Source organism: Podarcis tiliguerta, assembly GCF_965153285.1.
Source record: "Podarcis tiliguerta genome assembly, chromosome: 7".
Lineage (NCBI taxonomy): Eukaryota > Metazoa > Chordata > Lepidosauria > Squamata > Lacertidae > Podarcis > Podarcis tiliguerta.
Genome location: NC_139540.1, coordinates 37,947,621 through 37,972,607, shown reverse-complemented (window position 1 = coordinate 37,972,607; position 24,987 = coordinate 37,947,621). Strand labels below are relative to the sequence as shown.

Below are 24,987 nucleotides of genomic sequence, written 5' to 3'. Positions count from 1 at the left end.
GCCACTGTACTCCATGTTCTGCCAACTTCCAGATTGTATTAGTGCAGTGAAGATGATGCAGAAACTTCAGTAGGTCCAAAATGCAGCAGCCAAATTGCAGGCTGAGGTTCCATTTAGGTCTGATTTAACCCATTCTAAAACAGTTGCACTGGTTGCCTTCATTTCCAGGTGCAATTCAAGATGCTCACATTGGTGTTTAAAGCCCTAATATCTGAAAGACCACCTGCTTTTAATATTAAACTTCTCTATTGTAGCATCAGTTATTACCCTACAAACATTGTGTGCCTTTGCAAGCAGTTAAAATATCTTTCTGTTTATTTGCTGACTCTTACTGCAAGATTTATTTTTTATTCTTGCTGCTGTTGTTCCTGAAATTATTACTATTTAGATAGTTAACTGTATGGATTTCAATGGGGGGTTATACACATATATATATTGTAAATGGCTTTGAGATTTATAAATGAAAGATAATATAAGGTCCTTTTAAAAGATGAAATATTCCCTTCTCCATCTTTTGCTTTACTTTACATATATAAAGTCTGCAGCCTTTACTCTGCTATCAAGAAATGGTTCATGTAATGGTTGTTCAGAGTTTATTTCACAGTAACAGAAAGGTTACAATTTTCAATTACAAGAAAGCCATTTCAACAAGACTTATTTCTATAAACAAATATAAAATCAAGATGTTACCTTAACTGTGTATTTCTACAACTTAGGGAAAAAGAAAGCCAAATTAAATTTGTTTATAAAATATCCCAGCCTAAACATATGGCTTTATTAACATCCTATACAATACATTCTTAAAACTATATTCATTTTGAGTGTCAATAGCACCTATTTATAAAAAGATGCATTTTGCAGTTTAATGAAGTGCATTACACCTCACTAAGGCAAACATTTAATTAACAGATCTAGAATAACAAGTTAGAGTACTGTACTCCTTCAGCAATTCACTGCATTGACATTGTACAATACTTAAGGGAAAAATAAAGGCTACATCCTATCAGGGTAAAATGAAGCCATTGTTTTTTCCTTTGATGCAGCATTTACGCTGTAATATACATACAATATAATTAATATTTATCAGCAAGTTGGCAATTAAGTATTTCATCTAATACTGGATATCAAATTTTGATTTGACAAAATGTTACATGTCTATAATTTCAAAGTGAACTAAATGTGTATCTTATTGGAGTACTACCATTTTTATTTCAGTAGTTTCACACAAGTTGATAAAACATGAATCTAGTCTAGTAAATCAAAACATCTATTTTCACTACTGCTTAATAGAACATATCTATTCCATTAGAAATACTTTTTAGCAGACCAACTTCTGTTAAAGCAAGGATCTGAAAAAAATTCACACATTGCCAGAAAAATGACAGATTGCCTTCTGCTGCAAGCTATAATTTATATTGAAAACTATTCTCCAGTATAAACAGGACAAGCACTCAGGAGAGTCACACTGGTTTCATATTGAAATCCTGTGCACACCAGCTCTTGCAGAGGTCCTCAGCACTGAAATATCTTGGAAAGAAGGCTGAGTACAGAAGCATTCACTACTGTTTAAGGGCTGAATTCTATTCAGCAGAATTAAGTGGTAAAGCTGTTCCTGAAATGCATTGTATGAAATGCATTGTATGCAATGTAGAAATCCATTTCTACAAATGGAAAGGTGGCATGTTTCAGTTCTTCATTCAAACTCTCCCCTAGCACACAGCAAGTTAGAGAGACTGCTAAGAACAGTCAAACCTATTCTTTCATTTGAAACCTGAACTTGTGCAGACCAGGAACCACTTTACTGCCCAATTCTGCTGGTATATAGATGGCCCTGAGGCTACAGAAAGTCCAGCAAGGCTCAAGGAATGTGATATACAAAGCTAGATAGCAGAAGTACTTACAGTCACATTACAAACATCCTTGGAACACTGTAACATCTGTAACTTAATAAATGCTTGTCTTCGTGCACATATGACTGTGTTGGATTGTATTCCTACGCTTGGATTATATGCATAAAGAAGAGAGATAATAGAAGAAACCCCAGAAGCTGTAATTTCAACATCATTAAGAATAAGATATGTATCAGCAGTGTAATGCCAAGACAGTTAGCAAAATAGTGGAACTTCAGTGATGGCCTGGAAGAGGGGGGAAATTTCATTTTTCTACATATTTATGATTTGCACTACCACCAAATCTGCAATACTGCTTCTGAATACATTACATGAAAATTTTTGAAGCTGGCTATAAAAGTTACTTAGGAAGCTTCAAATTTTATTTGCATATGTATAGATTAAAATGCAATAAGGTTTGGCAGGTTGAGCAAGGGAGAATACTTTATTTCTCAAATATTTGCCATAACTTTGGGATGTGAGGGAGATACTAGTCTGACAAAGACTTGAAGTCTGAAACATTTTAAAACAAAAAAGTCACACTGTTGTGCTAAGTGTGCTAAGAAAAATTAGTCCAATGACTTTTCTAGATCCACTTGTCTATTACATCTGTGGTTGTACCACAGCACATTCCTGCTTTTGCAATAGCAGAAGAAAGCAATTTACAATAAATTGTTCATAAAATATATTCTTTTACTTTTAATTCAGAAATTTTACAAGGCTACTTAAGAGCATTTGAGAGCTTAAGTTTTGCAACACTTTAGGAGAGCTTATGCTAGGAATTCATTGTATTAAAGATTTATATTAAAATCATATTAAGTGCAGTTGAGTAGGAATCTGACTTAAGAGATCAGGTGCTTTAAGTTTTCAAAGTAGCCTGACACACAGGGAGGTGATAATACTGTATTTCATCAATGTGCAGGAATAATTAAAGACTGGGCAACAGTCTTCCCTTGCTCATGCAATAATATTGATTAAACGTGATCTTTAAGTATATATACTTATCCTACCACTGCATGCTTACTCAGTTTTACATACTGCATATTGTATGTATAATACATTAATGCCAATTTTGCAAGCAGTAATAAAACAGGTCTGGAACATAAACTGTTCTCATTTAAACAATTATTTTAAAGAAGAGGTATTCAGTTATCAAGAGACAAATGTAAATTTGGAACAATCAAGCATGGAGGAGTATACCTAATTATATTCTAACATGCTTTTCCTCTGCCTTGCATCTACACTGCGGCCAGTGAAGTTTGAGCGGCCAGTGAAGTAAGAGCATTACTTCTCAAAGTTATGTGATCTATTCATTGCAATACAGTTAACACTGTAGGCACAGAAATACTTTAGAAATGGCTGCATGAAAAGAAAGAATTTAGTACAGGTGACAACTGCTGCTGGTGCATTTAACAAAAGGTTTCTCACATAGTTTCAGTCAACTGGAGGTAGTTGCTTGTCAATAAACTGCTTCACATCCATCATTTCCTGTTAAGGGATAAAAAACAGTGATCTGGTTTAATTATGCATATTGCAGGAATCAATACACAATAAAACCAAGCATATGGCTGGATTCCTTACAATGCAAAGTCATTCTTAGCCTAGAAAGCATTGATTCTTTTCCATTCAACCAAACTTAAAACACAAACTGTCATTTTACAGTACTAAAAAAGAAAGTCCCACATACAGTCAGCCTGCCATTGTATCTGCACCGTTTTGGACCAAGAGTCTTTCCAAACTGAGTGTGTTGGCTGCAGTGTGTAGATGTGTCATGCAAACACTCCTCATGCTCCTTCTAGGGCTGGAAATGGTTAGTTTAACCTCCAGTTTGCTAGTAAAACTGATTTACTATGTTGCAAAATGATGCATGTCTAAAAAGAGTGTCATCAACATGAAAACCTTGGAAAACTTTGCTCTAACCTGTGAGTCCCATTGAACTTACTGGGACTTATTTCTGAGTACAGATGTATGACTGCATTGCATATAATGTCAGCAGGTTCCATGCTAAGGAAATTAGAATTATGTTCCGAAATACTGGATATTTAGTTGGTTCAAAATGTGATATTACTTAGAAAGAGGAAGTGCATGACAATGTTAAGTCTATTACAGCTGTATCCTATCCTTCAGTTGTATCTATTGAATGATGTTTTAAAATGTTTAATAACTTTCAACTAGTTCTTGAAAATAAAATTATATCGTTACAATTGTTTCAAGGTCTTATATACTAGTATGGCTTAAATGGAAAACAAAGAAACAGAACATCACTTCAGATGACATCAGTATCTTGTAGAACAATTACCTCAATACAGGAGCTATGCATCATTCCCGAATAAGTTTTAAAACTTATGTTGCCAGGATTTAACATAGTCTTTAGTGTCTCAGAAGTGACAGAACCAAACATAAGCGGAACTAAAGGATCGCGGTCACCATGGCACTGGAAAATGGGAATGTCTCTGTTGACACAGTTGATAGGACCCTGTCGAAAGGCAATATGTTAGAACATTAAGAGGTGAAAGGTATGAACAACTTTTTATTTTAGCCCTCCAAGCAGTTCATCATCCCTTTCATCTCATTGCTCTATGACATAGGTTAGTCTGAGTCACAGTGGCTAGGTCAGCATCATGAAGTCAACTTTGTGGCTAGATGTGAAAAGGAATCTGGAAGGCACCCCACTGGCTAAGCCTCTCATACTAACACTTTAAGGAAAATATCCTTTTCATGTGCTGTTCTAGTGAAAGGTCCTGAAGAAACATCCAGCTGATATCACAATGCCTTCTTTAGAAATGCATGAAACCTGTTTTAAGTTCTTGGGTTCATGAAATACTGTTTATATTTTTCTATAGTCAAGATCTAAGAAGAGAAATGGACCAAACAGAATGCTCTTTAACTTGCTGTGAGCTGCCTTTATCACTGACTGTGATAATTATGCCTTTCTGTCATGAGAACTGAATGCAGAAATATAAATGGAAAGCTTTTTTAATATAACCAACCTCAGTTCTTTTGAATTTTAGAACAGCAGTACACTACCTGTGGAAATGAGGTCCGCAGCGGAAGCCAACAGCTGAGTGCTACAATACCCCCCAGCTTCTGATTTGTTGTGAGAGCTGTGTACAGCGATAAAGCTCCTCCCTAGTGAAACCAAAAGAGCACTCATTACTGCAATTACATATTAAAATATGCACACTGAAAATGCTGTAATTTCAGCTAGGCTTCCTTACCAACATTTAGAAACTGGTCAAACAGCACATCTGCATTTTTATATACTAGAATCATAAACTCATAGATCTTTACATTAATGGTTCTCAAAATACAAGGCAGACCTCCTTGAGGCAATATGTTCTCCCACTACCCCAACTCCCTTTAGGTGTGTGCTGTATTTGAATCTTTCACTTCCAATCCTTGGGCCGACTGTAAAACATTTGTTTTCCTATGGGCACTTCTTCTACAAGGACCTGGAAGGATGTTGGAGTTCAGGTGGCCCAGCTCCTTTCCTTTCATTTGCATAAGAATGAGCAAAGTGGCTGGGTTTGGGGACACTCCTGAGGAGGCGCAAAGGGGTCTGTGAAACTATTTATTGTAAAACTGTATTTTAAAAATAGCAAATCTCTCTTTGTTACAGCTTGCTCTAGGCAGTCTCTGCTGTACAGCATATGCAACCATACTAACTCCCATGCACAAGAGCCATACTTAATTAAGCATATTTATGACATCCTTTATGACAGCTTGAGCTCCAAGGGACCACTTCATCTCCTGTACCTCATGCTGTTAACCTAGAAATTATAACATTTACAAGCCAAGTAAAAATGATTGCCATCTATTCTTCAATGGTTGCTCCACAGGTTGTGCATTCCTGTATCAGAGTCCATGCCAAGATCAGAACATTCTCTAAAAGGTCTGCAAGGTATATTTCAGGTAGAACTATCAGTGCCAAGAACATATGGAACTAACTTTTATTTTTAGCATATTTTATGCGTTTGAAAATTGCTGCTCAACCTGAGCTTTGAGGAAAGGTAAATAGGAGGTATGTCCAATCCACAAAGACTCCAGGAAAACTTTATGCTGCCAAATGCTAAACAACTATGATGAACATAGGCACAAGAAATTGTCACTAAAAATGTGCTGTGGGTCTTTTGAAGGTCACAGAAAAAAATGGAAAAGCTATCTAGATTCTATGTTATATGGTAATAATAGCAGGTGTGTCATATTATAAAAGTCACTTTCAACTTACACATAAATAGTGCTTGATGTAAAAAAAAGTAATTGGCTTTACCTGAGAAAATCCTCCCAAAATTATTCGGTTTGAGGGTATTCCATTCCTTACTTCTTGCTCAATAAGTGCTTTCACTGCAATCATAAAAAGCTAACTGTTAATGGTCATCACAAAAAAGTAGACAATTGACTGTCATGGAGAGAGCCACTGTGGGGCTAACAGGTAAAGATGAGACATTTATCCAATTATCCAGCCGCAGGCATGGCTACAGATAATGAGATCAGAATCTTCTCTCTTGCTAAGCATATAAAGCCTCACCTAAAAGACTACCTCAGGACAAGGTAAAACAGGCAAAGGTTTAAATTGAAATACTTTATTGTCTCTTGTACAACTTGTATACAGTGAGATTACACGAGCACCCCCCACTCAGCTCTCTTAGTCTTAATCCCCCTCGTTTACTGACACACACACACCAAACCCGAAAGTCAGTTGCCCTGTTGTTATCTTTTCATTCAGCAGCCTAACAGCCCAAGGACAGAAGCTGTTCTTTACCCTGTTGGTGCGCCTAATCATGCTTCTATATCTTCTGCCTGAGGGCAGGAGATCAAGAAAGTGCCAGCCAGGGTGTGAATCATCCCTGAGAATTTTCCTCACTGTCCTGAAGCAACGTTCTTTCGCTGTTTCATCCAGTGGATTCACGGGACAGCCCATAATACACTCCTAGCAATCAGTGAAATTCTACTGATTCTTAGGTGACAAATATGACTCCATCTACCCTAAAGTTATGGTCCAAGACACCTTCAAGAGGGTGAGCCATTTTCCCATTTTGTCTGCTTACCTGTACTTTGTCTGCTTACCTGTACAGTATATACCAATTTTTAACCCAAGGCTCCCAAAGCAGTAAACAATATATATTAATACAAATAAAATATAGAATAAGTGCAGCTGATCAATCAAAACAAAACTGCATAAGAATTGAGCCCCAAATACAGATCATGTAATAGGATTTGATTATGACTAGATGGAGTGCATTGGAGGTTGCAGAAATCTCGCATTCTACTTTGGTTAGTTGTGGGAGCAAAGAAGTAATCAGAACCACCTTGTTAGGGTTTCTTCTCAAGTTCAGTTTAGTGGTACCTCTGGATGCAAATGGGATCCATTCCGGAGCCCCGTTCGCATTCTGAAACGAACGCAACCTGCGTCCGCGGGTCACGATTCGCCGCTTCTATGCATGCGTGTGATGTCATTTTGAGCATCTGCACATGTGCAAGTGGCGAAACCCGGAAGTAACACACTCCATTACTTCCGGGTCACCACAGAGCGCAACCCGAAAATACTTAACCTGAAGCTACTTCAACCCGAGGTATGACTGTACTTTAAACTATTTGTCTGCAACCTACCTATTTGTCTGGAACATAAATGATGCAATTGCAAGTAGAAAAAGGGAGAATGAAGAAAGGTGAGAACTAGGAATAGTATTCAAAAAGTTGAGTGACATAATGGGATACAGCCCCTGGTCAAAAGAAATGTCCTGACTACAATGCCACAATGTGGCAACACCCATTCTATTAAGATTGTAGTCATTCTGTGGTTTGGATCAGAATAGGGCCCCATTTTTCCTCAGAGGACTGAATTCTGGGAAGGCCCAAAATGTGCAGGGTGACCATACACATAGCTTTTGTGCCACGCACTAAAAAATTGGCTCCATTTCTCACTGTACAACACAGAAACACAAGCTGCCCATGAAGATGTAGTTAAATACCAGTTGCTGGGAAGGACAAGAAGAGAAACCACTGTTGCACTCATGTCCTGCCTATGGGCTTCCCATAGGCATCTGGCTGGCAACTGCGAGAACAGGATGCTGGACTAGATGGGTCTGATCAAAAAAGCTCTGCTCATGTAGTGAACATAACATTGTTATAGATAGAACATACCATTCTCTGATGCTTGCTTAATCCCAGCTTCATCTTCCTGTGAATCTGGAGCGAGGCCAAAGATATCAAACCTTAAATGAAACAATGTAGATAAATTTAGTGGGAAAGGTTTTAAAGCACTACCTGGCTGGCTGGCTTGCTTTCTTTCTTTCTTTCTTTCTTTCTTTATTTATTTATTTATTTATTTTTGCACAATCAGGAAGCGATTAAAAAAATGTAATCCATAGTATTAGCAGAATAAAGCCTTTTTTCTTTATGCTGTAATATAAAAAGGGTGACAAAACCTTTGGTACTGAAAGTCTGTGTATCTAAACTTTTAAAGATAATCTAAGTGGTGAACTGTCATAGGTCAGATGAGGACTTGAGAAACAGCCTCTTCCAAGGAAAGCAAGCAAGGTAGCAGCTGGACAAGAACTAAAAGCTTACATGGGCGCTATAGCAGGTTTAGTCAATGTGTTGCTGCAGATGTTTATGAACTACAACTGCCATCATGCCTGATCATTTGTGATGCTGGCTAGAGGTGATGGGAGTCAGGCACCAACAGCACTTGAACTACCACTCAACTACAGGAACAGCAGGAGTTGTATCATCAAGACAAATAAATTGAGTGAGTAAAGGTTTTAGGAGACTATGGTGTAGCAAGCTTAAAGGTTAGGTGACATAGTCAACAGTAGATTGAGATACAGAAACCTGAGGGGGAAATAGCCAGAGTATGTACAGGCATGAAAGACAGCCAAGGAAAGAAGAGGACAAATGAACAGGCATAGAAAACCTTATGCAGGGTCTTAGGGATCAAAGCTGAATGCTTCTGGAAGGAAGGGATTGTTGGGGAGAAACAACAGTGTTTGCAAAGAATTGTGGCTGAATGAACGCAGGATGGAAATCAAGGATCTGAGGAAACAGTTCGATGGATGGAGTTGAAGAAGGGAGAGGCAAGCAAGAGGTAGGGTTAGCTATACTAGTCACTTTTTCTGGTAATATGTCTGAGCTTTTAAGCACTTTGTGAACGATTATAAAATGATATAGCTTTTCTGCCACTAAATCTGTGTGTAGGGAAGAAAGCTGCCTGCCATCCAGCTTTTATAAGTCTTAGAGCTCCAATGTAGGCAACTCTTAACATGAACATGAGCTTTGAAACAAACCACAGATAAGATCCAAACCAGAGACAGTTACTGTGTCTTTATGATAGGCATAAAAGGCACGTTTATGATTGAAACTAAACAGCAACATGTGCTATACAGGAGGAATACAAAGCAAACTGAACAAGACCATGTGTCAGTACCCAAATTCATGTGAATGAAAGGAAATGCTGGCATAATGGGCAGCAATGTGTCTGACTATATGCTCCAGGCACCCCCAACCTTCGACCCTCCAGATGTTTTGGACTACAATTCCCATCATCCCTGACCACTGGTCCTGTTAGCTAGGGATCATGGGAGTTGTAGGCCAAAACATCTGGAGGGCTGCAGGCTGGGGATGCCTGTGCTAGACTAAACATAGGCCTCTTCCTCTTTGAGCTGCAGTCCACAGAAAAGACACAACTGTGACCATAGTGCATTATATCATACATTACATGAAATTAAGGTTCAATCAGTTTTTATTGCATCCATATCCCTTCCTCATTTTACTATGTAGTGACCAAAATCAATCTCCTCTCCTCTGTCTCCTTCAATATTCCTCCATTTGGAATAAATAACATTGTACGTTCAGGGACAGAGAATGCAACAAACCTTTAAAAAATGACAAAATTCTTGCAAATCCACTACTTACCAAGAAGGCATAGCCATGTTCATGTTTAAAGAAACTGGCATAACTGGCCTGAAAATTGGGGAGAAATTTTTTTTTAATTAGTAAAAACATTCAAAACAATCATTTTCATGTGTTTCTGTAATATGTAAATGGTACCATCACTAACTCCTGATAAGATCATATCACAATAGGCAGATCTCCTTAGAGAGAAACTTTGTAACTGGCCAAGACAGGAAATGAAATTTTCTGACCCTCTTACCCCTGCTCAAATACCTGTCATGTCTTGGTCAACAAATATGGTGACCCATCACAATTAGTGCTATGTGAATCACGTACATTTCTCCACCTGTGCTCACTGACCCACTGGGAGCCAATAGATCATTTCCTGGTATTTCACACATTCTGTTTTCCTGTGTTCCTTTTGTCATGAAACAAAATACATGTTATGGACCTATTCTTTCCTACCTTTTCAACCTGCCAGTCCCTAAATAAGACTGAACATTTTGATCCAAGACTTGGGCATAAAGGGCTTTTTTTCCATTCCTGAAATCTTTTATCTTGTTTGGCTTACTTGGACAAGGCAGTATAATACATAACTTAGGATTCACCATGAAGATTTTGTGTGTTTGGGACCCACCTTCAGCCCCACCCCTTCATTGAAGTCATACTCCTTGTTTTGCAGTTCTGTCAAGTGGTACTTCCCAGGTGGTCCCAAGCCACCATTTGGGAATCAGTGTCCTATAATAAAAAAACCGTACATACTTATAAGATACATGGCAAAGCATGGACTTAATGTGGGATATTGAAGATTCTATCACTTTAAGTCATAAGTTTAATGACTTCATTTATAGCTCATGTTCTCTTTGAAATTCATTTTTGTGTACCTGAGAATGATCAAAGCATGGTTTTTTCAGGCTCACACCTAAATTACCTTACTATTTCTTCAGTCTCTCTCTAAAGTGTCAGGCTGCACTCTGTACCACAACCTGTACAATGCCTCAAGTTATTTAAGGATATTCCACAGGAGAGGAAATTCTAATGTAATCCAGAGCCCCTGTAATGATAAAACCTAAAAATGTTTCAGAAGGAAGCCTCTAGGTGCCTGCATTTCCCTGCTACCTTGAATTTCTTATTGTTGCACCATACTGTTAGTCACTCTGTGCTCCCACTGGGAGAAAGGGTGGGGTATATAGAAACAAATAAATAATACAGCTGGGGAATCTCTTGGATGCATGCTGTTGAGCCCCAGAAGCAGATTTTTGCAGCCATTTGGTCATCTCAAGCAGCTAGAAATTCTAGATGCAGTTAACCAAGGATTTGCCTTCTTGTCTGTATTTAATTTTAAGAAGAACCAAAAAGCTGAATGTATAGCAACTCCTTGTTTCTCAAAGAAAACCTTCAGGCCGTCTGTTACAAAACATGTAATTGCCATCTAATTTTGAAAATGGGGTTGGGGGAAGAACAGTAACCAAAAAGGATTAATATACTTACGCATGTGGGCAAATATACTTTATGTGTGGGCTTCTGATTCCAGCAAACGCTTCTGCCCACCCATGCCTATTAAAATACAGACAAAACAAAAAAACAAAAAAGCTTGTCATTTAAAATCTTCCAGTTCATTTAAATACCTATCCAAAGTCATTACTTATGTCATAATTTAGCCATCCTCTTTTTTAGTATATAAAACCCAACACTTAAAAGGAGGATCCATTTCTATCAGGATTTTTTTTAAAATTTGATTTAATCAGATTTCCAATTCTGTTTAGATCAGTATTATTTTGCAGTTTATGCTGACTACAAGGCGAAGACTTGGATTCAGCTTCAAGACTGAAAATAAATAAGACAGTAATGTAAAGCAAAAATTATTGCTACAGCCAGTTCAACTACACACTTGTTAATTAAATATTAATTTCAAAATTAAAAACTTTTGGTAACTCTAAGCATCCGAAGATAGCAGTCCTGAGCGGACTTACTACAAAGTAAGCCCCACTGGAACAAATAGACATTGAAGTGTATAAAATAATTACTTCTGTAGGGAGAAGCTTTAAGGAGGCACAATGTGAAAGAAAAATATTAGAAGAGGATTCCCGTTTATTCTTTTCTAGACTAATTTCCAGCCATTAACTTAAATCAGGTGACAACCTGCATGTAAGTTTAAAAGGATACATTCCAAGGCACTATTTAAACCACTAAACACATTTCAAGCACTAAATTTATTCTTACCTGAATCTTTACACCCCAAACCATACATAGACTCCTTCCCTAGCCAGGAAAACAGGGGGAAATGAATGGTGATGGGGAGAAGCCCAGCCACCAACCAGGGACCCTTGGAATAACAGGATCAGTGTGTGGGGGGGGGGGGAGATGTTATTTCTGCCACCCAAGTTGTTCCTGGAGACCTATGCTTTTCCCACCCTCCCTCTCCCTATGCAGGTCGATGAAGAGATTACACTCTCCCAAGGAGAACAAAAATGAAGGTGTATATTGGGAAGTGTTGCCCAATAAATAAACAGTCATGACTGTTTAGCCATTGAGAGAAAAATACAGGATAAAACTCCCGGCCACCCTGAGCTCAAAGGTGGGGCAAGAAAGGAAGGTGGGGTGCTAAGCCAGTTCTACAGGATTAAGGCCACTCCCACTGATAATACTAAAAATGCTATACTGTTGTTCCATGTGGCATATGCAAGGGAAGTAAAATGCAGAACTTTTTAAAAAGTAATAAAACTAGTCTGAAAAATCCCAGGATATAGTAATCCTGTTCAGAAGTAATGGTATTAACATATGGAGGTTGAGCACTGCATGCACATAAGCCAGTAATAAGCTATCATGAGGGGAGCTTATGTAGATTTGACTGTGGTGAGAATTCAACACATAGCATATTCTCTTGTAAGTAGCAAGCTGCATTTTTAAAGGCTAAGATCATATAGCAAGCTAAATATTTCACTTACCCAGTATCTCCTAATCCATGAAGAAATATGACCTAGAAGTTAACAGCACATTAATTAGACCATTTATTTTTAAAAAATATTACAATGGTACAAAGCTATCTACAGTGAGAATGCACCTAACTCTTCAGCAACTACCCACATACTTCCATTAAATCTTGACTCCACATGTAAATAAATAAAGGGAGCTCATGTGATAAGGACAGAAGAAGGATATAACTGTTGTTCTCATTCAAACACCAGAAGCCATCTATACAGTAAGGCTTCTTTGACAAGCATAAACTCACAGCTGGTTCACATATTTTTGTATTTGGAGAAGAATATGAACAGTTGGTTGACAGTTCTAAGACTGCTTTTAATAACCATCTTGAAAACATATTCCATATGGCTAGAATTGGCTAGTATGTAAAGCTAGAATTCCCATAGCAGTGGAGTGCAGAGAAGTGGTTCAATTCCATCTATTTTGTATTCTATTTGCACCTTTAAGTTATAAGCAATATTTGATTGGAGGTTACTGGGTTTAATTCTTGTTTATTGGTATTTACAGTTGTCTACAGCATTTGTTGAAATGTATTTGGTAGTTGAACTGTGAACCACATTCACCTTGGGCACCTGCTTGAGGTTCACCTTTTTCTTTTTTCACAGTGAATCCATCATGTATGTAAACAAGTCATTCAAAACTGCCTTAGCACGGCAGCTCCTCCATGCACTAACTATCATCCTGAGTACTGGACCACCATGTTGATCAGTTCCAACCTTGTGATTATGCCCATAGCACTGTAAGAAATGTAGTGTTGCGTTCCTCTGACTTGGTGGGACTTCCAAAGAATCACGCACAGGACTGCATTGCACATATTTTAAAGATAAAAGAATTTGGGGTGGGGAAAACCAGTGCAGCAAGGCACACATAAACTGTTCAACATACAGAGCAGTCACCTCGCAGATCACTGTGTGTGGTCCCTCCTATGCAAAATCACCTATGAGAACCAAAACCCAATTTGTATTAAAGTTTGTGTGATCCTGTTCTGGTTTGACCTTGTAGTATGAGCTAGGTAGCAAGTTTCTGAGCTGGGAGCAAAGCCAGGAAGCTCAGAACCACTTGGCAAGAAGAAACTGCATGCTGGTTGATGCTCTGGTGGTTCCATTTTTACCTCTGCCCTCAAAATAGCACTACAGAATCAAACTGGCCACTCATATGTCTTTGAAATAAATTGTTCTTGTTTCTTCCTTTCTTATAATGAATGTTTGTTTATTTTGTCCTTTCATTGTGATGAGCCTTTCTATATTCCTTTTCCTTATAATTATTATGAGTCCTCAGGGATATAGGGCCCCACCAACCTAATTAGAAGTAGCTTGTGCTGCTCATCAAGTTATTCATTATAAATTCTCACCACCTAAGCAAATAAAATGCTTAGGTGGGACACTCCTGCATGGAAACTGACACTAAAATAACTCACTTAGCTCTACTTCGCGCTTCTGGTTATTCTGGTGCAAGTGTTCATATTCCAAACACTTTTGAAAGAGACAGCAAAAGGTGATGAAATGTTTTGTTGCAGCCAAGTCTCTCAACAAATGAGAGCATGTGCTGGCTTCCCAAAGCCTTCTCAGCAATTTATCCGATTGCCGTGACATTCAGTTGCGATTTTCCCACCTGCCCACACAGGATTTGACACCGAGGCCGTGAAATGCAAAGTATTTTTAATTTTAACACAAGAAATTACTACTTAGGGTCTTGCGCATAAACTTGGATTAGCACCATCTGAGGCAAGGAAAGGACCCAAGCGGCTGCACGGTCTTAATTAAGATTTTCAAACGCAACAATGCTTTGTTCGGCTCATATTGTGAAACCTGGCGTTATTCGATTCTGAGCTTAGCCAGATTTTGTTTTTCTTCCCTGAAATGGGAGGAAGGGGAAGAGAACGCTGCTTGGTTTCTGCAAGAACTGCTTGCAGAATATGCATCTTTACCATATGTTAAAACCGCGCGTCTGTTCATACTGCGTACATAACATTCACCACACTTAAAAGAGTAAGCCCGGCTACCTCGAGCAAAACCCAGGACTTTTACCTACAAGGGGGCGGCGGCGACTGAGGTGCGGCTCAAGGGCATTACCGCCCAACGGGAGACAAGCGAGGGCGCCTGTCCAAAAGCCAGGCCAGGGGCAGGAGGCGAAGGGGGGGGGGAGGTGCTTACGACACTGCTGTGGGCCCTCCGACTCCAAAGCAAGTCGCGCTGCGTTCCGCGGGGCTTCCTCCCAAAGAGTCATTGAGTTTAGGAGTGCGACACCCAAGACGCCTCCCGCCCCCCCCCCCCGCCAGCCCCTGCCTGGTCAACTCTTCCCCCTCCCGCAAAAAAAGACCACCCCCTCATTACGAGAGGCGCCAGGCGCTGCCGCGCCTTCTTCACTCACCGCGGCGGTGGCCTTTCTGGCGGCCGGGACGATGGCTGGCAGCGGGGCAGACATGTTGTTGCCGCACATACACTGGACTCTCCGACCCGCAGGGTGGGCGGGGGGAGGCCGGTGAGAAACCGTCGCGGGAGGGAGGAGGAACGGGCGTGGCGGGGAAACGGATTGGAAGGAAGAAAACGGGGAGGAAGCTGGGCCGGGCCCGCCTTCCCCGCCTCCTACGTCAGCGGAGGCGAGCGAGCGCACGCCCGTGCGTGCCTTTCTCTTGCGTGTGGCGTCAGCAAGCGAGGGCGGCCGTTAAAAGGGGAGCCCTCCCGAAAGCGTGTAGGCCTCTTCGGGTCGCTCGAGCGCCTGCTTTGTTTCTGTGGGATGGATTCGCACACGGGTGGTGGTGGGTTTTTTTTTTATTAAAAAAAGCACCACAACGGCTTCTGCTCAGCCTGCTTCTGGTTTATTATTGCCGCCGCTTTTTGTTTTCTTCTCTCAAAAGGATGGGGAACGGGGTTTCCGACTTCGTGGCCCGCAGCCAGGAATGATGGGAGTTGTAGTCCAAGCAACTTCTGGAGGTTTACCGTCAGGTCCCCGTCCTCCTCCCAGGTTTCCCCGCACCTGCTGTAGAGTGGCCGTAAAGAAAATGGAAAAGGCAAACCAAAAAAGCTTCAGAGATAAAAGAGGTACAGAAAAACATAACCAAAAGTCTTAGCTTTAATCTGCCATTGAAATCCAGAATATTGGCGTCCTACCAACAAACGGAACAGCCCGGACACAGCCTGGATTCCTGCTTTTTAAAACTCTGGTCTTTATGTAAGAGTAATTTCAGAGGTTTTAAAACTGCCTCGGTAAAGTTTTTCAAGAGCAGCATATAAATAGACAGGGAGCTGCATTTGTATTGGAATTTGCACTGCAGAACTTTATTTTTATTTTTTTACAAACTTCAATGAAAATATTAAAAACATTTACCAAGCAGAGTGCTTCTTCCAAGACACTTAACATGTACAGATGTTAAGGCTGGTATGCAGTCATCTAAATGGCATCAAAATAAACCTGGGAAATCTTTTACATTACAGATTAAGCTCACATCCACAGTGCATACTGTAGGGCTGTTTTTAATGTTTAGAAACACGCAAATACAAAGATTTTCCGGAGGGCCCTCCCATACACAAATAAGAGCACAAGTTCTTTATTTCTGTCTTGGTTCTGGGTGGGCTTGCTAGTGCCCAGCACTCTGGGCAAAGCTTTGTGGCACAAATCCAGGGCCCAATCAGCAGAATGAGCAAGGTTGGTTTGTGTCATTTTGAAATAAGTGAATACTTTCCCATCTACAGAGAAGTGGGATTAATAACATTTCAGGTGTAAACTTACTCTTCAGGACTGTTAAAGTGGTATAAAACCATCTGAGTGAGATTGTACCTTTCTGCATCTGGTGAAAGGGGCTTCACAGCAGTGGAGCTCTGAAATGCCACCCGCCTCTTGAAATCCAGCTGACATCAACATTGGCTGGCTTTTTTGCTGCTAGCTAGACTTATTTCTTCATCCAGGCTTTTAATGATGTGGTTTCTTGACGCAGTAAGGCTGTAATTCTACCCCGCCCCTGTTTACCTGGGAGAAAGCCCAGTGGGGTTACATCTGGGTAGACATTAGGAAGGATTTCAGCTGAGGCTACTGATTTTGTAGTATGGAGGTATGACTGACTTTCTATTTTAATTTTTTATTGGAATTGCATTGCTGTTTTCACTGGAATGGTTAGCTTGGTTTTATATTTAATGTACTCCACCCTAGAACCACTTGCGGTTTAGAAATGAAATAAATGATAGTGACAGCTGTTTTGCAGGAGACAATGTATTATTGTTGTTGTTGTTGAATTTATATACCGCTCTATACCCAGGGGGTCTCAGGGCGGTTCACAGAATATAGTAAATGTAAAAATCCAAATGCAGCGCAGCTGTGATCTGGCAGCGGTGTCAGCGTGCTTCCGCCTGAAACAGAAGCGAAGTCTGGAACCGTTGTCCTTCAAACTGAGATGTGATGCCCATTCCATTGAATTCTGACACGTTGTGCTTCCCCTCTCTCAAAACAATGAATAATAATAATAATAATAATAATAATGGATTAAAAATACATTAAAACATCAGTCATTAAAAACTTCCCTAAACAGGGCTGCCTTCAGATGTCTTCTAAAGTTCAGTTACTTGTTTATTTCTTTGACATCTGATGGCAGGGCGTTCCACAGGGTGGGCGAGATACCAAGACAAAACGAGGAACCGGGAGAGGTGCCTCTCTATTATTTCTTTTCTCTACAGCTACAGCATGGGGTTGATGGTGTTTCTGCGCCGGCGCAGAGCCTGCTGATTGGTTCTCTCTCGTGGGCTCTCCCTCCTCCCGCCGCGCCGCCGCTTCCTCTCTCCTTCGTTCATTGCCCTTCGCTCGCGCCGGGGGAGCGATGGCAGCGCGGGCTGGAGGAGGCGGAGGGGGCCGCGCCAAGGCCTTGGAGCTGCTGCGGACCTTGCCCAGGGTCAGCCTCGTCAATCTACGGCCGAACGATGGCGCCCGGAGTCGGGTGAGTTGGAAGCTGGCGGGTGAGGAGGGAGGCCTTGGCTCCGCGGCTGCCTCGCTTGACGCTGCAGCGTTAGGCCGCCTCTGCGCTGCTAAGCGATTTTCCCTGCCTCCCCTCCCTTATTCAGTGCCGCCTGCCCTTTTTTTGATAGGGTCACTGGTGTCTCTAAAGGGACCCAGAAGAAAAGAGGGGCACGTTTAGCTTATTTCCCGTAAGTGGCCCCCTTGTGTGACTTCATTTTCTTCACGTGGGGGTGACCTTAGAAGTACAAAAGGATGCCTGTGTGCATGTTTTTACTGGACCCAGTCATATTGCATCTGAGTACAGTACACAATATTTTACCTAGAATCCTGTGGCATCTTAAAGTCTGCTCAGTTTATAGTGCATGATATTTACTAGGAATGAGCATGCTTCATCTGAGGCATATGTAATTACAAATCTTACAGTTATATGTATATATACACACAAACACTGATATTTAAAAAGTTATGAGCAGTGTCTAATGCCCATATATTTCAGTCATAGTTTTTTAGCATTGTTACCCTATTCTGTCCAATTCCCATATTCTAAAAATACTGAAACACTAGGCTACGTAAACACTATACTTTTAAAGCACACACATATCCTAGGAGCTGTAATTTGTTAAGGTTGATAGGAATTGTAGCTCTGAGGGGTAAACTACACTTCCCAGGATTCAGGGGGTGGGCGTGCTTTAAATGTATGGTGTGTCACTTATGGGAGAGTGAAGCAGTTAGAATGCATGAAATCTGGGGAGGAATGATTTTTTTTAATTGAAAAGGTGAAGTTTAATTTATGCTGCATTCATGATGCAAAATTCTCTATTCCAATTGCTTCACGTTTTATATAAATAATAGTAGAAATGAATTGAATTAGTCTGTACGTGCAAGGAACAATATACTTTAAAAGTAAGCTGACACAAAAAAATGGAAATAATCTCTTGCTCACGAAATCTTATGCCACAATATGCTAGTTTGTCTTAATGCCATGGGACTTTTTGCTGCAATGGCTGGAGCTTTTCCAGTAGGAAGCATGATTTGTGGAATAACCATTAGTCATTTTTTCTGTATGTAGCAGGGAACCCATTACAAGTTGTGGGATTTATTTTTAGACTATTATCTGACAGCTTCCATACCTCTGCCTCTTTCCTACTCACTTTTCTACACCACTCACCTTGCTGTGGATTATGCAAATTAATGGGGTTTTATTTTGTGGTGTGTTCCGAAAAGTCATACCTTATTTCCTATACATGCTTACTCAGTATTAAGTATCACTGTATTCATTGGGGATTTTTTTTCAAGTATGTGTGCACAAGATTGTACAATCTTCTATGATATTTTTTTTAAGGGGGGTACCTGTGTCACAGAACTATTCTTTCACAAATAAACTGAATATGTGTTATGTAACAAACTGATGTTTGGCTATTTCCTTTAGGAAAAGAGTCGGCGTGAAAAGTCTCAATGGAGGAAAACAACTCACAGAAGCCAATGGAGAAGAGGAACTCGTCCTCGATTAGGCTTTGAAGGAGGCCAAACTCCATTTTATCTAGTTATTCCAAAATATGGCTACAATAAAGGTCACCAGTAAGTTTGCTTCCATGATCATTTTCTTTTTAAAATGTCTGTAGTCAAAATTTATTGAAAGCACAATCCAAACTCCTAGCTGGGAACAGTGGGGTGGACTGCTGCATCCAGAGCCCTCCAGTTGTGACAGTGAAGACAGAAGGTGGGGGCAGGAGGTAATTTAAATTATTTTTGCTGCACCATCTCCAGACTGGTGTAGTTGAAGGACACAGATTGGGGCCATTGTTAGTAGCTGGAGCAGCTTTCAAAATCAATACACAGCACTATTTTAGGTCCATTAATTTCATGAGTCTACTCTGAGTATAACATACTTGGATGTAGCCCAGTGTATTTTTCATTTTTGGGGGGTGTCTTCTTAAAGTAAACCAGGGTACAGTATCACTACATGCAGACATGTAGAAAAACCTAAAAGCGCTGCTGTTTAAAACACATGCATATATTTAAGAAGGTAAGGCAGAACAAAGATGAGATTTTTCACGTCTTCGCCTAAATTGTTGAGAAATGAAAAAGAAACTAATGATTTAATTTTCCAGCCTCTCACAGAGGAAAGAGGATTAGCAAAATGCTCTTTTGATTCAAATTACTATTTGTTCTGCCATTCTCAAATCACAAATCAGACCTGAGGTGCCTAGATAGAAGTAGGGGTTGTCTTGATGCGCCAGTCATAACAGGTGATGAGGTGCATTGCACTCAACAGCAGAACCCTACTCAGTTTTAATCTGGCACTGTACTTGGTTGTGTACAGAAGTGAAATCAGTTGGTGCACAGCTTAATCTTTTGCAGCTAGAGTCAAGGAACACTGCTAATAATGCTATCAGCAACATGATAAAAGTAGATTGGAATCCAATTATAAGGAAGGAACAAGAAGCCAAATTTCTATGACAGTATGTGAATATTTGGCATGTGCGGAGACCATCCATGGTCCAGAAAACCTACCTTGTTCATGCAAGAGATAGTGTGTATGGAGTGAGAATCTCTCCACCCCAGTTCAAGCGGCCCTTCGCTCATGCCTCATTGCAACCAATATGTTTTTTATTTTAAAAAACACACAACAATGATAAAATTCAGTGGGATTGCTTTCCAGGTACGATTGGGATAGCGAACCTGGTACTTCCCAGAAGTTGTCGGATTCTCAGTAGTGTGGGATTAAAGGTACTATAGTCCAGCAACCTCCCTGTGATGGATATCTTGGGTTGCACCCTTTGTACTTAATCCAGTAGTAGAGCAGATTTCACTCACTTCGGTGAGGCTTTCACAGGAGGAGCTTTGCAGTGCATTTTGTGCTTAGTATATTCTCATTAGTTCTGAAACTCTAAAACAGTTTTCCTTTGTTTGTACAGCCTCAGGCGCCAGTATCCGCCTCTCACTCTCAAAAGGCTACAGTACCTGATTGACTTAGGTAGAGTTGACCCCACACAACCAATAGACCTCACGCAGCTGGTAAATGCCAGAGGTGTAACAATACAGCCACTCAAAAGAGATTATGGTGTCCAACTTGTGGAGGAGGTAGGTCTGTAATGCATGATATTTTAAGCCATTTAGTTTTGGACATGTTCTGTTTTTTTGTTTTTGTTTTAATAGATGAAGACAAGTACCGTATTTTTCGCTCTATAAGACGCACCAGACCACAAGATGCACCTAGTTTTTGGAGGAGGAAAACAAGAAAAAAAAATATTCTGAATCTCAGAAGCCAGAACAGCAAGAGGGATCGCTGCACAGTGAAAGCAGCAATCCCTCTTGCTGTTCTGGCTTCTGGGATAGCTGCGCAGCCTGCATTCACTCCATAAGACGCACACACATTTCCCCTTACTTTTTAGGAGGGAAAAAGTGAGTCTTATAGAGCAAAAAATACGGTAGGTATCACTCCACTAGAGAGCAGTATACATTATCAGATTGCTTGGTTTTGTTTTGCTGGGTAAGGCACATTCTTAAATCAGATTATTTTAACAATGGAAAGCATGGAAAAATAGATGAAAGTTAAATCCTAGTTTGTTTGATCAAAATTCTTGGTGTTGTCAGGTCTTGCACACAAGTTTTTTAAATGTAACATAGATTCCAGAGATGAATGCAGCCAAGTGGGTGAACATTATAAAAATAAATTCAGAGTCCAAAGATGTAATTCATTCCTGGGCCATATGGCATTTTGGATTTGCAAAGCAAAAGCAATCTGCTTTTGAAACTCCAGAGAATTTCAAAATCTGTTTGTTGTATGTCAAAGGAGTCTACTTCTAAATAGCAGAAGAAAGCAGCCAAATGATTTTTTCTAGTCTTACAGCTACTTCTGTGAAAGCAAATATTGCATCCTGTCAGCTTGACTTGCTGGCGTGAATAGTTCAAAGCAAATAGGTTTTCAGTCTTTTTTATATGGAGATGTTTTTGATGAAATTCTACATTCTGTTGTAATGGCAAATGCTAAATAATTTCTGTGATTCTAATTATGAAAGGAAGTGGTGAACCCTACTGAGCATCGATCTTGAGTGCAGCAGGATTGCTATTTCATATTTTCAACTGGGCTCCACAAAACAGCAGCTTAGAGCCTACCCCATGTTTCTCAAGACAAATCCCCAACTCTCAGGAGAGGATTTTTGAAGGGAAACAAAGTGGAAGAAGGGATGGGAAAATTTCTTTCTGTTTGAGTTACACTGGTTTGGATACCAATATAAGGTATCCTTTGCTCTCTCTCTTTTGATGAAGAGTAATGAAAATTATGTTATATTCCATGCACTTGAACGTCTGAGACCCATAAAAGGGTTTCAGTTCTTTGCTGCACATTATAGAGCACGATAGCTGAATAATATGAGCCTGTTGATCTTTATGTGACCTAACCACTCTTCATGTGAACTTGTAGGGTGCCGATACATTTGCAGCAAAAATTAATATTGAAGTGCAGATAGCATCTGAACTCGCCATTGCTGCTATTGAAAAAAATGGTGGCGTTATTACTACAGCCTTCTATGATCCAAGGAGTGTGGGTAAGAATTCTCACTGCCTCTGTCTGTCCAAGTGTTCAGTTTCAGTGTTTATTTTCATCGCAGCTCTTTATCAGCATATACAGCTAGTCTTTTAGATGGTTCTTGAGGGCAACCCTTGCATTTTTCAGCAACAACAAAACTCAGAAATGAGCTATGAGCAGAATTTCACCTGCCATTTTAGCTGGGCTGATGTAAAGGGTTGGCATTCTTAGGCCTGCATCTTGCTAGGGAGCTCATTCAGAAGACATGGATCCCCCTGCCCCTGCTGCTCTATCGCCTTTCTCTTGCTGCTTGAGTGAGCAGCAGCTGGAACAAGACGAGGAGGGAGCAGTACTTTTCCTGCCCTCTGAACAGTCATGCAGGCTGAGCCCAAAAGAAGAGGGCAAATGAATGGCCGGCAGTTATCTGTCTGGAAATGGTTGTTATAGGTGTCTTGTAAGCAACACAGATATGTTAGCTTACAAGGTGGGCTGACTGAGCACATCTTGCCCATGGACCCTTCCTAAACCTGGCCCTGGCACTGCATGCTTTCCTCAACAGCATGTCTATAAATAAACTGGTGTTAAAATTGCACGAGGGTCTCTGTTGCTCCTCCCCCCCCCCCCATCAACACACTTCATGTGTTTTGATTGCCTGCAAATCAGAGACCATTCATCATTCAAATGAACTCCTGGATTTAGTCTATTGTGCCTGCATTATAGAATTCCAGGTGCTTCCCTTTCTGTGCTTTCCTTTTGCTATAGGAAAAGTAACTACTGCAAAAGGGTCTTGCCTACTGCACTTTTTGCCCTTTCAGTCCTGTAGATTTATTGCTTTATGTGAAGACAAGTTCTAGGTAGGCAGCTACTTAAGCTATTAGCAGGGTTGGGGAACAAGATCTTCCTCAGCCCTGTCAAATGTCACCTCTGAGGACATTACCTAACGTTAACATTGCTTTTGATGTTAATATATAGAGAAGGCATTACAGTACCCTGGACTGTTTATGGCTTTAAAGATTAAAAAAAATATTCAAATTTAGACCAGAAACAAATGGATAGCCAATTAAGGTCATCCCGGATTAGTGCTTTATGAACTCTGTAGTCTGGTCCAGCCGTCTGCATTTCAATAAAATAAAAAATGTTTTCGAAGGCTGTTCCATGTACAGCACAATGTGGTAAACTACTTGAGACATTAGGGCACATAAGACAGGGGCTAAACCCATTTTATCACAAATGGGTGCAGTAGATTTGTCAGCCAGTGCTGGAGAACAATCCACACCTGTTTAAAACTGTTGCTTTGCCAATAGAAGTACTTGCAAGCTATGGAGAGGATGTGATTCCTTGTCCAGCACAGGCATATTTCCCCATATCCAGATCAAGTGGCCCATTTTCCACCAGTAACTCAGTCTTGTCTGGATTCTGCTTCAGTGTGTTCACCGTCATCCAGCCAGTTTGGCCACTTTCCCTATGGAAAATAAAGGGAACAGACTTCATAATCTCTGTGCTTGACGTCATATCCTCTAATTGCTATAGATGAATTCAATACAGAAATCTGTTGTTGTGTAAACCTAATAGGCCCAAATAAGTTAAGCGGCACCTTTTCCAGATTAATTCTGAATTTTGAATGTCATTCCTAAGAGATTTCCCCACTAGAGGTATAGCAGGTGTATATGGTTTGGGGCACTTTAAAAATTAAAATATTTATTTCTAAACCACCCTCCATCAGTTATGACCTAGGGAGGTTTACAGTCAAACACCAATCCAATTTATAACCATATAATCAGAGGAGCTGACAACATCTATCAATTTGTAGCTGGTCTCCTCTCCAAAGGCCTAGAAGGAAGAGGTAGGTCTTCAGCCAGTGCTTAAAATCCACTTAGAATCCTATGACTGTGTCAGTCTTACCTTCAAGGGAAGGGTGTTGCATAGATGGGGAGCCACCACAGAGAAGGCCCTATTCCTCACTCAGCAGCAGGATGTAAGCTAAAGAACACAATATTCATACTACACCCACCTTTCGGCAATGAAATCACAAATGTCAGAGTAGCTAATACTGTATTTTTTTGTTCCATTATTTTGCACATAGGTATTCTTTGCAAGCCAGTGCCCTTTTTCCTACAAGGCAAGCCTATTCCAAAGCGAATGCTTCCTCCTGAAAATCTTGTCCGTTACTATACAGATCCTAGTAATCGTGGCTACCTGGCTGATCCATCGAAGATTTCAGAAGCAAGACTAGAGCTTTCCAAGAAATATGGTTATGTCTTACCAGATATTACAAAAGATGAACTCTTCCAAATGCTGAGCACACGCAAGGATCCCAGACAGATTTTCTTTGGCCTTGCTCCAGGTTGGGTGGTAAACATGCCAGAAAAGAAAATTCTGAAACCAACAGATGAGCGCTTGCTAAAATACTACAGCTCATGAATGCTCAGGTTGGAGGCAACTGTTAAAAGAACTCAATACACAAAACTGTATTGTCACTATTTTATATTAATACACAGCTAGTCACAGTACAAATAAAATAATAAAATGTTGACTGTATAATAGTTCCATAATCTGTTTTTTAAAAATTCCTCCTTTATGTGAGATAAGTTGATTGGTATCAGGATTTCCTTCTGAGTATCTAATAAATGTGCTTTTCACCTGCTTACAATCTGCTTTACAGTGTACGTATACATACAACACCATCCTTTAGCTTTTCAGTTCTGGAATCGTATAATCAAATATTTTGTTTTAAAATAGTAATCT

The 24,987-nt window shown here is 40.2% G+C and overlaps 2 protein-coding genes across 4 annotated transcripts; one reads left to right on the top strand and one right to left on the bottom strand.

Annotated features, from left to right (window-relative positions):
• Positions 1-579: 579 nt before the first annotated feature.
• On the bottom strand, positions 580-15,272 carry LYPLA1 (lysophospholipase 1). Of its 2 annotated transcripts, XM_083451427.1 has the most exons (9): positions 15,138-15,272; positions 12,731-12,762; positions 11,274-11,339; positions 9,804-9,851; positions 8,034-8,104; positions 6,160-6,233; positions 4,917-5,018; positions 4,189-4,365; positions 580-3,377 (listed from the first exon to the last, which is right to left on the bottom strand). In XM_083451427.1, exons 1-9 carry the CDS (start codon positions 15,204-15,206, stop codon positions 3,324-3,326), a joined length of 693 nt encoding a protein of 230 aa, XP_083307553.1. In that variant the 5' UTR covers positions 15,207-15,272; the 3' UTR covers positions 580-3,323. The 2 variants fall into 2 exon arrangements, with proteins under 2 accessions (XP_083307553.1, XP_083307554.1); XM_083451428.1 differs by lacking the exons at positions 11,274-11,339; positions 12,731-12,762; positions 15,138-15,272 and adding an exon at positions 10,420-10,517.
• A 117-nt stretch (positions 15,273-15,389) lies between these two features.
• MRPL15 (mitochondrial ribosomal protein L15) lies at positions 15,390-24,783 on the top strand. 2 transcript variants are annotated; one of them, XM_083451367.1, is made up of 6 exons: positions 15,390-15,458; positions 17,435-17,691; positions 19,141-19,289; positions 20,630-20,795; positions 22,138-22,261; positions 24,326-24,783. In XM_083451367.1, exons 2-6 carry the CDS (start codon positions 17,575-17,577, stop codon positions 24,661-24,663), a joined length of 894 nt encoding a protein of 297 aa, XP_083307493.1. In that variant the 5' UTR covers positions 15,390-15,458; positions 17,435-17,574; the 3' UTR covers positions 24,664-24,783. The 2 variants fall into 2 exon arrangements, with proteins under 2 accessions (XP_083307493.1, XP_083307492.1); XM_083451366.1 differs by lacking the exon at positions 15,390-15,458 and adding an exon at positions 15,521-15,808.
• Positions 24,784-24,987: the final 204 nt, after the last annotated feature.

What these genes read in the sequence shown, in the direction of transcription:
- LYPLA1 (XM_083451427.1), bottom strand. Translation starts at nt 15,206, where the DNA reads ATGTGCGGCAACAACATGTCTGCCCCGCTGCCAGCCATCGTCCCGGCC. An exon ending in AAGTATATTTGCCCACATGC is followed by an intron (nt 9,852 to 11,273) that starts GTAAGTATATTA and finishes CCCAATTTTCAG; the next exon opens with GCCAGTTATGCCAGTTTCTT. An exon ending in AACATGGCTATGCCTTCTTG is followed by an intron (nt 8,105 to 9,803) that starts GTAAGTAGTGGA and finishes GTTTCATTTAAG; the next exon opens with GTTTGATATCTTTGGCCTCG.
- MRPL15 (XM_083451367.1), top strand. Translation starts at nt 17,575, where the DNA reads ATGGCAGCGCGGGCTGGAGGAGGCGGAGGGGGCCGCGCCAAGGCCTTG. An exon ending in ACGATGGCGCCCGGAGTCGG is followed by an intron (nt 17,692 to 19,140) that starts GTGAGTTGGAAG and finishes TATTTCCTTTAG; the next exon opens with GAAAAGAGTCGGCGTGAAAA. An exon ending in GTGTCCAACTTGTGGAGGAG is followed by an intron (nt 20,796 to 22,137) that starts GTAGGTCTGTAA and finishes GTGAACTTGTAG; the next exon opens with GGTGCCGATACATTTGCAGC.